Source organism: Onychostoma macrolepis, chromosome 21 (assembly GCF_012432095.1).
Source record: "Onychostoma macrolepis isolate SWU-2019 chromosome 21, ASM1243209v1, whole genome shotgun sequence".
Lineage (NCBI taxonomy): Eukaryota > Metazoa > Chordata > Actinopteri > Cypriniformes > Cyprinidae > Onychostoma > Onychostoma macrolepis.
Genome location: NC_081175.1, coordinates 11,247,764 through 11,261,897, shown reverse-complemented (window position 1 = coordinate 11,261,897; position 14,134 = coordinate 11,247,764). Strand labels below are relative to the sequence as shown.

The following is a 14,134-nucleotide window of genomic DNA, read 5'->3' as shown; positions in this document are numbered from 1 at the left end:
ACACTATCTCAAATTTACACCTTGGAAGATTTTTCCCTTTGGAGTAGACACACAACAGCAGGGAGGCAGAGCACTCCACATGACTTTTCCACACATAAAAACAGCCACGGAGTTTCTGTTATATGAAGCAGGTTTGTTGTGCGCGGTGCAACTTTTGCATTGTGTTGCGAGTGAAGTTATTAGATGACGGAAGGACATTCTGTTCTTACTCACAGCTTACGTGGAGCTGGCCCCAGTTGCCGTTCGTTACTACGTGTCAGGTATGCACTGTGTTGGTCTATGTCTTGGTGCAGGACGAGACTCTTTCCCTAACACCTCCTACTCCTATTTAAATCCTTGTGTGCCTTCTATTCTGTTCTCCCTCATTAACTATTGTGTCGTGCAATCATATTATGTGGATGTGCACTGTGCTTTTTCCCCATATTTGTGCAAAATACAACTCTCCAATATGTTATTCTTGCAAATTCCTCTTCAACCTGCTGAGTAGTTGAATGCAAAGCCCATTCAGCATAATGTTTTTAGCTACATATGAAATTATTATTAAATATCGGTGGTTTCCTGCTTTGCATCGCTCTAATGTAATAGTGAGTCATTATTTTGAAGTCATTAATGGCTGTGGTTTTATGCAGTGTACAGATTTATGGATCATCCTCATTCACGAATAAGCTTGTCCTTTTAATGTTTATCTCATTAATGCATAGTCGTACCCTTATTAATTCATATGTAAATTAAATGAATTCATATATCTAAGCTGATAGAGAGACACGTAAGTGTTGTAAAATGAATATATACTACGAGATAAATTATTATATACTACAACACATTGCACTTCTTAAAAGACTTTTCATCTAAAGTCTGAGCTTAAAAGCATGAAATCAGTTACAACTAAATAATAAAATAAACATTTATCTAGTTTATTGTATTATATATTTCACGGTTTACATAAAACCGGTCATAAATAGCACAGGTACATTTGTAGCAATAGACAAAAATGCACTGTATGGGTCAAAATGATAGATTTTTCTTTTATGCCAAAAATCATTAGGATATTAAGTAAAGATCATGTTCCATGAAGATAATAAAAAAAAAAAAAAAAAATGTATATTACCATTTGCTGCCTTTTTTGTATATTAGCCAAAATAGTATTATATAAATTAATTTAAAAAAATTGAAAAATAATAAGTAATACTAATAATTAAAAAGTAGTAATGTTAGTGTGTGTGTGTGAATCTGCAGTTTGATTCACTGTTTTTGCCTTGACTATAAATTTCTACATATAAAGTTTCTATTTTATGTTTGTAATTTTTTCCCAAACAAATTTGCTTTAGAGTCGAAAGTGTTTGCAAAGGTTTACATTGTTCTTGTAGCTGTAAAAATAGCCAGTAGTCTTTAGGCCAGTTCACACTGATCAGACAAAACCTGACAAACGTGTCTGTTGCTGTTTGTCGGTGTTTGTTGGTGCGGTGTTAATTGGCCTTTTATCCTACCGTAACATAATTTACATTCATTCCTTTCACTGCCTTTCTGAATGCAGATGACTGGGACAATACAGAGCTAAAATTAATTTACACACCAAAATGAAGACTTGCTAGAATGAAGACTGTGTTATGTAATTTAGCAAAGCAAGTTCTTAGTGAGAGTCATCCAGCTCTTTAGGAGTTAGGAGTCTGTCTTGTTTTCGTGCATTAATACTTGTATTCTCATTACAGGGAGCTTCGCATTGGCAGATCTGGGCATGTGTGAGCCTCCCCCATCATCCACTGTATATTGTTCTGATATAAGCCTGCTGCAGGACAGATACGGTCTGAACGCCGGATCTGACGCCGACTCGGACCCCGAGGGGGTCATGACCCCGGAACGCGCCGTCCAGCTGTGGAGCGGGCAGCCCCTGAAGTCCCACCGCAGCTCTTGCCTGTCCAGCCCTGACCACTCGGTTCTCACTCTCACCGACTCCGAAAACGAGCACAAGACTGATGAAGAATCAGGTAGGAGAGAGAGAAAGAGAAAAACACTTGGGTGTAGAAAAATGAAACAAATGAAGAGACAAATGAAAAGACACTGATGACTGGAGATTTATCAGAAGGGTAGTGCATCTAAATTAAGTGGAAAATCTGTAATTTGGTAAGACATTAGTTCCAACAACGAATGCCGGTGTAATGAGACATCTAAATGAAATGTTCTCATTCCCCCAAAGGCCTTCAGTCTTTTTTGGGGTGAAATTGAGCATACTGAATCATTGAATAAGGACTATTTATATGATTCCCAACACTTAGGCGTCAATATTTGTAAAGCCGTAGCATTTTCTGAAGACTACATTCACTGTGCTGGCGAGATCAAAGCGATTTACAAACCAAAGAGGAATCATCTCAATGCCTGCAATCTCAAGTGGCGTTTCTCTTTGATATAACGAGACTTTATTGCAACAGACCAGCCCGTCTAACTTGTCAATGTCAAGTACCGTGTTATGCGTTTATCTGATTATCAGGACATATTTGTAAAATGCTTTTTGCTCAATGTTGAACTGACACAGTTTAGCTTTCATAAAACAAGCACCAGACACAAGCATGTAAATTCAGAGACATCTGTGTGGATGTACTGTGGTGAGCTACAGCTGAACTTCTGTTATCAGTCTCATCAGAAAGATATTTGAAACAGTCACTAGACACTAGTCTCATTAAAAAGCTTATCTTAAGATCATTCTTCATTTTACACATTTTGTTTTAGGGCCTAGTTGTAGTTTTTGTCTTTGATGGAAATGTCCATTTAATTATATTAGTGTTGTGTAATATTAATAATTTTTTTGTCCATTATACAGTACATTACAATAGAAAAATGTGTAATATTTTTTCATATACTGCGTTTACTGTACTTTTATTATTTATTTATTTCTTTTTGATAAATGCAGCTTTGGTGAGCATAAGAGAAATCTTTCAAAAAATTCAAAAGTCTTTTTTTATGTATGAAAACTGTCCTTGTGAAAACATGGACTGAAAGATGGCATACAATAAGTATACAGTATATACTGTAATGTGAATTCTTCATATATTATACTATTTTCAATGTTTATAGCCTAGTTTCTTTTCACATGTTTTCCTTTTTAGTTCATTGCATTAGGTGTAGAACATTGCAGTGCTCGCAGTGGTTTATTCATTATTATTGAGTTGACATATTACTGAATTTCTCCTGTGCATTTGCTTCAATGTTTGTGTAAATATAAATTTTAACATTACATTAAGTTATGGATACAGTTTATTAATCTCATATTAATGTATAGAATGGGTTTGTGAGCTGATTAACCTGCTCAGGTTAAGTGTACTAGTGATCAGCTCTTGCAACTTAAGAGAGGCAAAACATATGATCTGAATCAATTTTGTGAGTATTTTTGTAAACATTTTTCAAATTTAATTATTGTCATAATGAGTCAGTGATATCAAAGTTGAAGCAAAATCAAAAAGCAAACTTTTTTGTTAGTGCTTACAAAAAAAGCACTGCAGGTTCTCCAAAATGTTGAGATTAGAGTCGCACGCCTCTGAAAGGCTTTCATTGCACACAGAAAATAAAAAAGAAGAGGAAGCAAAGTGGAGCAAAGTGTTTAGGGAGGAGATGTGAAACTGCAGGGGGTGCTAACAGAAAAGGAGCAAGACTTCCTTGTTGAGGTGAGCATGTGTGCAGAAAGGGGAAGTAGATCTAGAGGGTTGAATGCAGGCAGTCATCGTTCAAAGCCAGCCCAGCTATTCTGTTCCATTCCTGGACATCAAGGCCGCCACATGCATTAATGGAAGCAGGTTGTGCAAAGGAAAGGCACAATGCGGGATTTATGATACCTGCGGCGAGATGCAATAAGCACCAGGTGCGTCTCATCACGCACTGCCAGCAGTGTTCCAGTTTTGTTCGCCTTCTTCTAGTGAAATGCTCCTATTGTGAGCCTTCACATGTGCTGGTGGTATGAGAGACAGGAAGACGATGGCGATGTTGATAAGGAGAATTGGGTATTGGGCATTGAGTATTGATTATCTCTCACACAGTCGGAGGATGTAACACGGGAAATTGATACTTTCCACTAATAGGGTTTAAACTGGAGTCATGTGACTTTAATCAATACAATGTTAAACTATCAGATGTTAGATAAAATCAGTTGGCAAAATTAAAATAACACTAAATGTAGCTATTTACACAATAATAGTGTATTTGTCAAGTTCAACAAATCAAATTGATTAAAGGGATAGTTCACCCAAAAATGACTCACTCTCATGTCGTTCCAAACCCGTAAGACCTTCGTTCATCTTCGGAACACAAATTAAGATATTTTTGATTAAATCCGAGAGCTTTCTGACCCTGCATAGACAGCAAAGCAACTTACACGTTCAAGGCCCAGAAAGGTAGAAGGGACAGCATTAAAATAGTCCATATGACATTAGCAGTTCAACCGTAATGTTTTGAAGCTACTAGAATAATTTTTGTGTGCAAAGAAAACAAAAATAGCGACTTTATTCATTTGATTTGTTTGTTTTTATATAGATTGACCTCCTACAGGAGATGAAAACAATTTGACAATTAATCACACCCTTGGTTGAAAAGTAAAAATTTGACTTCATTTTTTATAGATATAAGCCCTGTACCATTTTTGTGGAAAGTGCCAATGGCTGCTACACCCCTAGGGATTTTTCATAGGCTCTTTGGTGTGTCTTTGAAGGAAGGGACTTTGAGCCTTTCTGTTTGGAATGGTGGTTGATGACACTGCCACTGAAAACCTCTCGAGACTGCAGCGAATGTCTCAAGCCCCGCAGACATTAAAAACAGTAAAAAGCAATACTTCTGCAGCAGTGCTTCATTTGACAAGATCAACTCCTTCATCGCTTTTACCCTTTCTTTCAAGTGAGTGTAAGCATATGAACAATGTGGACAGTTTCCAGAACAGAAAACAGTTTTGAGGGTATGACAGTTATTTATGCTATAGAAATAGGGAGTAAAAATAAATCTGGATGAATTTGTGTTTGTTCAACAGTGATTATCACTTAAACGTTAGCCACGTGAAGTCTTTTGCTCTCATTTTTGCCTCCTTCAAAGAATGAATCACCACTTACACAGTTTACCACTCAATCGAACTTCTTTTTATCCCATAATTTAATCTTTTTTCTATGTTCCGTACCCACTCGGATAGCTGCATCTATAAATAATCCTCATTCATACATGAGCATTAAACTGATCACAAGTGACAGTTAAGGCATTTATAATGCTGCAAATGTAGCAAATAAATGCTGTTATTATTAACTTTCTGTTTATCAAAGAATTCTGAAAAATAAATAAATAAATGTATTATGGCTTCCACAAAAATATAAAACTGTTTTCAACATTGATAATAATTAGAAATGGTTCTTGAGCACCAAATCAGCATATTAGAATGATTTCTGAAAGATCGTGTGACACTGAAAACTGGAGTGATGATGTTGCCATCATAAAAATTATATTTCACAGTAGTACGATTTTTTACTGATCAAATAAATGCAGCCTTCTTTCAAAAACATTCAAAAGTCTTACTGACCCCAAACTTTTTGCATCTTGCCTTCCACAAAGAATGAGTCATCATAAACATGATTTCCCACTTAATCGATCTTCTTTTATTGCCTTAATTACATCTTTTCTCTACGGTCTGCACCCACTCAGATGGCTGCTTCTATGAATAATCTTCATCCATTTGAGCATCTGCTTTGTGTCCAGCTGTGTTTGTAATTAGCACACAAACACCAAAGTGACGTTTTTTTCATAGCCACCTGCCATCTCACATTCTTGGTGACACGAGTTCTTCACTCGGGTAGTGGACAAGTGAGTCACAGCATGCGTTTCAAAAAAAGTAGAAGTTGAGTTTGATGCACGTTTGGCCTGTTGGCGGCATCGGTGGCCTTGTTGCCACTGTGACAGACATTCACCACAGCATCGATGTGCGCACACGCTGGGAGCAGCATGATGTTCTCAGAAGAATCGTTCACATTGTTTCCACCGCTGCTCTGAGCCACGCAGAGCGGCCCACTGATCTTTGTTTTTCTCTTTCTTCTCCGTTCTGAACTTCCCTTTCAGAGCCACAGGCAGAAATTGAATCCCTCTGTCCTAAACTCCTCCCTTTCTTCTGCCTACTGTGACTTGAGTCCACTTCAAGTCTGTGTGTGTTACTTTAATGCACCAACATTTAAGAAAAAATAAGTTTCTCCATTTGTGTGTGTATTTGTGTACATTGAAATAAATGCAAACGCAGCAGGACTCCGACCACTAATGGATTTCCACCGTGGGAGCTAATTAAAAGGGATGGCGAGAGCTGGATTTGATCAAGAGAATGCTGGGTGACTAGTCGCAGCAGTGAGTCCTGAGGCGGCGTGTTCAGCCACCGTGTGTGTGAAGAGCGTGGCATGATGATATGATAAAGACGGCACCTTCAGGCAACACTTACACTCATTACCACTCGCTTTTGTTGGCATTCACGGGTCAACTCTCGGCGTCAAAGAAACGCCCGGCCGACGTTCCTGAGCTCCCTTTCCCAAGTCTCCTCGCTCAGATCTGCCTGTCTTCTGTTGTTCGCTGAGCCTTGGTTACTTTTACAGACAGTGGGTTCATGTCCCTGGCAGATTACAGCTAAATGATTAGAGAAGGAGCGCTCATTAAAATGCCACAGTTTGCTCGTGGCGCTGTTCGAACTCTTTTAAGTTCTCATGGTGTACTGTCACACAGCTTGCACTGAGGCCATTAACTAGTCTAAGGACACAAACTTCAGCTCTCGGGAGTCATTGCACATGTTATAAGAACTTGTTGCAAAATCAACTGTGAAATGTGAAAACAAAGTTTGGCCAAATATGATTGCATAATATGAGTGTGCAGATTAACCTTCTGATGCATGAATCATTAAGTCACAAAGGCAAAAAAAGTGTTTCTGATTGCTTTAAAACAAGAATATAATCATTCACACTCGTTTTTGTTTGTGCTATACTTCTCTGTTGCTCTCTTTAGTAACATTATTTTTTACAGTGTTCTTGTTACACATTACATTTACTTACTATAGTAATAATAGTAAATTATGCATAACTACATGCAAATAAACCTAAACCAAATATTAATCCTTATCCCAACACTAAAGTAAATACATGCTGGTTATTAATTTTATTTAGTACTTAAATGTACAATCACACTGTAATAAGGACACATTGAAATAAAGTGTAAGCCATATTATTTATACACAATCTAAGCATCAGTATTTAAAATTGAAATGATGCATAATATTGTTTAATTATAAAAAGCATCATTATATATTACATATACATTTGAAATGTACAAAAATTCATCAGTGAAACCTGATTGAGAGTATTCCTTGGAAATTTTGGTAACAATAAGGTTTCATTTGTTAATATAGTCACACTTTAGTTTAGGAACCAATTCTTACAATATTATTATTCTAACTATTAACTACAACTTTTCTACAATTCTCATTATTAACTAGTTGCTTATTAGCATGCATATTATTAACATATCGGCTATTTATTAGAACTTGTAAAGCACATATTGTGTATGACCATATATATTCTACATCCCTAATCCTACCCAGTACCTAATCTTAACAACTACCTTACTAACTATTAATATACAGCAAATTAGGAGTTTACTGAGGCAAAAGTTAATGTTTTTTTTAATAGTGAGAATTGGACCTTCAAATAAAGTGTGACCTTTTTACTTCCAAATCTTTTTATTAATTAAGTGTAACCCTCTTTTATTAACTAATGTTAACAAAGCCAAACCACTTCCATCAGCTATATTGAAATTATGGTGTCATAAATCAACAAAATTACATATAAAGAAATCCGAATAATGCGGAAGGTCAAAGGTGATCACTCATTGTTCTTTAGATTTAACATCAAACCTTGAATGCTAAAAATGCCTTTAAAAGACCTGTCCACTGTTGTAGAGACGTACTGTTAAAACCGAAAATTAGTGCTGAATTCATTAGGCGAAGAGGAACATCTGCTAATTTCTAGAAGATTTCTGGCACGCGCGTAATTAAAGTGTCTGAATAAAGAGCTTGAAGATTATCTACAATTATGAAAACTAGGTAATCTGCAGGATTTTTCTCATTTTCTGTTCTTTTTCATGTTGGTAGCAGAAATAACACAGTTTTGCCATTGACGTCGACCCGTCGCTTCTTAAAGCAAAAAAGGAAGTGAATACTGAAACTGAAGACAGTTAGCTTTTTAATGAACACCCCACTCCAAATACGTCTAGTAACAGGTATGTCGATAACTAGAGGTTTTAAAGACTTTTCAAGGAGGAATTGGTTTCCATGACAACAGGTGAAACCAAATGGTGAGGTCAGCAGTGAGTGTGTGTGCTGTGTCTGGTTGGTGTGCGAAAGTGTGTTTGTATGTTTTAGGGATCATTTATAATGTTTATTCGAAGACTTTGGGGTTCTAAAATTAATGTTCCATTTTCAAAAAATACAAAGTGTTTGTTAGTGTTGTTGTGTGTAAAGGTCAAATGAGCTGTTATGGGTATAATGATCCGGATAAGCACACAATTTAAATGAATCCAATATATACAAAATTAAAGAACCAGAAAATATTTACCAAGCATATCATTGTTTCTCTCATGACTGTACAATCCTAAGAGAAGAGATGTTCGGTTCACGTGCCGCTTGAACTGAGCAGCTACAGCAATCTGTCATAACACATTAAAGAGCCACAAAATGGTATTTATTGTTTGATACTGAAATGAAAAATAGAAGCCGAGACTTTGTTTCATAACTAAAGTAATTTGCTCTGTCTTGTCTGTCTGTCTACTCTTTGCTCCATGGTATATTTTTAACAGCTTGAGAACATGATGTGTGGCGTGATGTGTGGCTTGTCGGACATAGCAACAGTAACGAAGGGGGGTGGGTCTAGGGCGAAGGCAAGCAGTAATTAATTAAAAATCCTGTTAATCCTCATTTTATCACATCAACTTCTAAATAAGATACAATTTCAAATACACAAGAAGGTGAAGTGAAAAAGACAAATATAAGAAGAATGTGGTGTGTAAGGACATATCCTCCTCAAATATTTAAAACATTCAAAGCACAAATGTACAGTAGGCCTATTATGCAAAAAAAAGCTAATTTCTTAATTTTCTCATTTCTTTACACACTTGCTTTAAGTGCTCTAATTTTTGCTAATACTTCTGGTGGCTAAAAGAATGTTCTCTTGTATATTTATGCTAGCATCTTTGTAATCATGCGCGTGTGTTTATGTGGTTGTGCGTGGCACATTATGACATACGTCTAGCGAGCCGTTATTCTGGTGCGAGTGTGACCGCTTCTAATGAATCTCTTAATGCTGCTTGTTCCTTCCGATGCTTATCTGTCCCACTTTCACATCATGCTGTTATTTCATGATTGTTTACAATCCATTAGCATTCGCATGGCTCTCAAATAACGCGTGCGCAGCTATTCCATCGTCGCCTCACAAGGAGAAATAGCTGTGACAGCGCTGAACGTTTATTTAACGTGTCGATGGTGGTGGCAAAGAGGTAATTGAGAATTGATTTGACCATAATGGCTTTTCATATGTTCCCTACAGAATGCTGATGCCGCCTGATTAAGCCGTGAGACGGCAATTTGCCACTTAATGGGGTCTGCCCTTGTCCTTTGCACAAGGCGAACCGACGGTGTGAGAAGTGGTAATAAAGGGACAGTGTTCAGAGGTGTCGTCTGCATCAGAGTCATTGTAGGGAGCACGTTACTGTGGTTTAATCTGTTCTCGCTTTTGTGACCTCAAAGCGTTTGCTTTGTAGAGGGAAGTTTCTTTGTTCCAGCTTGCTGCACAGTCTCAACAACTGCAGCAAAAGCTGATGATACTAACGCCTGAGTACATTTCCTGTGCCTGAAACATGTAAAAGGTGCCCTAACAGTTTTTTAATAAATGTGGAAATGAATGATAACTTTGACAAATATGTTTAAGTAATGTTAACCACAGACGTTATTTTACTCATAAAAAATAAGGGAATAAGACATGAGAATACCAGTGCTATTTCAAATGTCTAATTTTATCTTTAAAATTGGATAGTTTTATCCCAGTGCTAGGGGGTCTGCACATAATAAAGTAAGTTTATGTAGAAAGTATATGTATATAATGATTTTAACTTTCACATTTTCAGTATTTGTATTTTGGTACTATTTCAGTCTGCTTTCTGAAGAATTATATTGATTATAATTGGATAATTGGAAAGTAATAGCACCGGTATATCTGCATATAAAGTAGTTTTGGGCCAAATAAATAAATGAACAAACAAACAAACAAACAAACAAACACATACATACATAAATAAAAGAAAGAAAAGTGAGCTTTTCTAAAGAAATTATTTAATATGAATTAAATATTTTCCACATAATATTTAAACTATTTGCTTTCCAATGGTAATATTTAAACACTTATATAATATTAAGATCTTTTTAATACCACATTTAATATTTTTTAACACAATATATAGTAAATGGTTGCTTATACATGACAATATAATATTGCCTTTGTTCATTTATTCACTATTTTAGTAACAGGTCACTTGCAAAGGATTCATCATATTTGAGAGTCATTGGCATTAAAAAGTGAAAAAAAAAAAACTTTTGTTGATCATTGAAGTGGATAGACTTAAAAATGTAATTGGCTCTGTCAAAAGCCAGTTACAGATAGAAAAATGAATAGCAGGTCATGTAATAACAGACTGAGTAAATAATATGTGTTGGTGATGCAATGCTCTGTTGATCTGTTCTGTTTGCATGTTGCATTTGTCAGGTTGCCTCATCCATAGATACACTGTAATTACAATTTCTGTGCTTACATGCTTTAGTCTACACATAAATTTCCTTTTTGTTGTTGTAGCATAAATTATGTTCCTGGCGCAGTCTACAGATGCTTTGTTTGCACAGAAGCACACTGAACTGAAATAAATCCAAAGCAACATGCTTGGCTCTTCAAATGTTACCTCAATATGGACATCCTTAACATTCCCCAGAAATAACACTCAGGACTAACACAAATAACACACAGCGTCAGATTGTTCAGGAAAGAAAAACAACAACTGGGATTTCTGTATCTAGTTACTTTGATTTTCAAGGTCTTTTATATTTTAGTTTATTCTCATGTGTGTTTGTGTTCACTACATTTGTTGTTTTTATAATTTGCTTTCCTTTTACTTTGATTTCATTTTTTATTACAAGCATACTTTGATGACGAGGATGAAGATCTGTTTGGTGATTACTATTTCAGTAAGTTACCATATGTTCAATGGTTTCTTGTGTTTGCTGTGTATTTTGTTATATATACAGTGAGGAAAATAAGTATTTGAACACCCTGCTATTTTGCAAGTTCTCCCACTTAGAAATCATGGAGGGGTCTGAAATTGTCATCGTAGGTGCATGTCCACTGTGAGAGACATAATCTAAAAAAAATCCAGAAATCACAATGTATGATTTTTAACTATTTATTTGTATGATACAGCTGCAAATAAGTATTTGAACACCTGAGAAAATCAATGTTAATATTTGGTACAGTAGCCTTTGTTTGCAATTACAGAGGTCAAACGTTTCCTGTAGTTTTTCACCAGGTTTGCACACACAGCAGGAGGGATTTTGGCCCACTCCTCCACACAGATCTTCTCTAGATCAGTCAGGTTTCTGGCCTGTCGCTGAGAAACACAGAGTTTGAGCTCCCTCCAAAGATTCTCTATTGGGTTTAGGTCTGGAGACTGGCTAGGCCACGCCAGAACCTTGATATGCTTCTTACAGAGCCACTCCTTGGTTATCCTGGCTGTGTGCTTGGTCATTGTCATGTTGGAAGACCCAGCCTCGACCCATCTTCAATGCTCTAAATGAGGGAAGGAGGTTGTTCCCCAAAATCTCGCAATACATGGCCCCGGTCATCCTCTCCTTAATACAGTGCAGTCGCCCTATCCCATGTGCAGAAAAACACCCCCAAAGCATGATGCTACCACCCCCATGCTTCACAGTAGGGATGGTGTTCTTGGGATGGTACTCATCATTCTTCTTCCTCCAAACACGTTTAATGGAATTATGACCAAAACGTTCTATTTTGGTCTCATCTGACCACATGACTTTCTCCCATGACTCCTCTGGATCATCCAAATGGTCATTGGCAAACTTAAGTCGGGCCTGGACATGTGCTGGTTTAAGCAGGGGAACCTTCCGTGCCATGCATGATTTCAAACCATGACGTCTTAGTGTATTACCAACAGTAACCTTGGAAACGGTGGTCCCAGCTCTTTTCAGGTCATTGACCAGCTCCTCCCGTGTAGTTCTGGGCTGATTTCTCACCTTTCTTAGGATCATTGAGACCCCACGAGGTGAGATCTTGCATGGAGCCCCAGTCCGAGGGAGATTGACAGTCATGTTTAGCTTCTTCCATTTTCTAATGATTGCTCCAACAGTGGACCTTTTTCACCAAGCTGCTTGGCAATTTCCCGTAGCCCTTTCCAGCCTTGTGGAGGTGTACAATTTTGTCTCTAGTGTCTTTGGACAGCTCTTTGGTCTTGGCCATGTTAGTAGTTGGATTCTTACTGATTGTATGGGGTGGACAGGTGTCTTTATGCAGATAACGACCTCAAACAGGTGCATCTAATTTAGGATAATAAATGGAGTGGAGGTGGACATTTTAAAGGCAGACTAACAGGTCTTTGAGGGTCAGAATTCTAGCTGATAGACAGGTGTTCAAATACTTATTTGCAGCTGTATCATACAAATAAATAGTTAAAAATCATACATTGTGATTTCTGGATTTTTTTTAGATTATGTCTCTCACAGTGGACATGCACCTACGATGACAATTTCAGACCCCTCCATGATTTCTAAGTGGGAGAACTTGCAAAATAGCAGGGTGTTCAAATACTTATTTTCTTCACTGTATATATGCATATATATATATATATATATATATATATATATATATACATACAGTACAGTGGTGTGAAAAAGTGTTGGCCCCCTTCCTGTTTTTAAATTTTTTGCATATTTGTCACACTTAAAAGATTTGGATCATCGAACAAATTTTAATATTACAAAAAGATAACCCAAGTAAATACAAAATGTAGTTTTGAAATAATGCGACAACTGCAATCAAGCGTTTGCGATAACTGGCAATGAGTCTTTCACATCGCTGTGGAGGAATTTTGGCCCACTCTTCTTTGCAGAATTGTTTTAATTCAGCCACATTGGAGGGTTTTCGAGCATGAATGGACTGTTTAAGGTCATGTCACAGCATTTCAATTGGATTTAAGTCCAGACTTTGATTTGGCCACTCCAAAACCTTAATTTTGTTTTTCTTGAGACATTCAGAGGTGGACTTGCTGCTGTGTTTGGAATCATTGTCCTGCTGCAGAACCCAAGTGCACTTGAGCTTGAGGTCACAAACTGATGGCCGGACATTCTCCTTCAGGATTTTCTGATAGAGTGCAGAATTCATGGTTCCATCAATTATGGCAAGTCATCCAGGTTCTGAAGCTGCAAAGCAGCCTCAGACCATCACACTACCACCACCATGTTTGACTGTTGGTATGATGTTCTTTTTATGAAATGCTGTGTTGGTTTTACACCAGATGTAACGGGACACACACCTTCCAAAAAGTTCAACTTTTGTCGCATCAGTCCACAGAATATTTGTCCAAAAGTCTTGGGGATAATCAAGATATGTTTTGGCAAATGTGAGATGAGCCTTTGTGTTCTTTTTGGTCAGCAATGGCTTTTGCCTTGGAACTCTCCCATGGATGCTGTTTTTTCCCAGTCTCTTTCTTATTGTTGAATCATGAACACTGACCTTAATTGAGGCAAGTGAGGCCTGCAGTTCTTTAGATGTTGTTCTGGGTTCTTTTATGACCTCCTGGATGAGTCGTCTTTGTGCTCTTGGAGTAATTTTGGTAGGCCAGCCACTCCTGGGAAGGTTCACCACTGTTCCAAGTTTTCTATTTGTGGATAATGGCTCTGACCGTGGTTTGCTGGAGTCCCAAAGCCTTAGAAATGGCTTTATAACCCTTTCCAGACTGATACATGTAAACTATTTTGTTTCTCATCTGTTTATGAATTTCTTAAGATCGCGGAATGATGTGTTGCTCTTTAAAC

General features: G+C 37.2%; 1 protein-coding gene across 5 annotated transcripts in view; it reads left to right on the top strand.

Annotated features, from left to right (window-relative positions):
* The window catches only part of tenm2b (teneurin transmembrane protein 2b), a 191,887-nt gene that overhangs the window by 16,394 nt on the left and 161,359 nt on the right, over window positions 1-14,134 (top strand). For 3 of the 5 annotated variants that reach the window (XM_058759077.1, XM_058759075.1, XM_058759076.1), the window contains exon 2: window positions 1,710-1,985. In XM_058759077.1, the coding sequence (XP_058615060.1) occupies window positions 1,710-1,985 (276 nt within the window). Of the gene's footprint in view, window positions 1-198; window positions 261-1,709; window positions 1,986-14,134 lie in introns of those variants that run through there. The other 2 variants (XM_058759085.1, XM_058759078.1) reach the window with 2 other exon arrangements.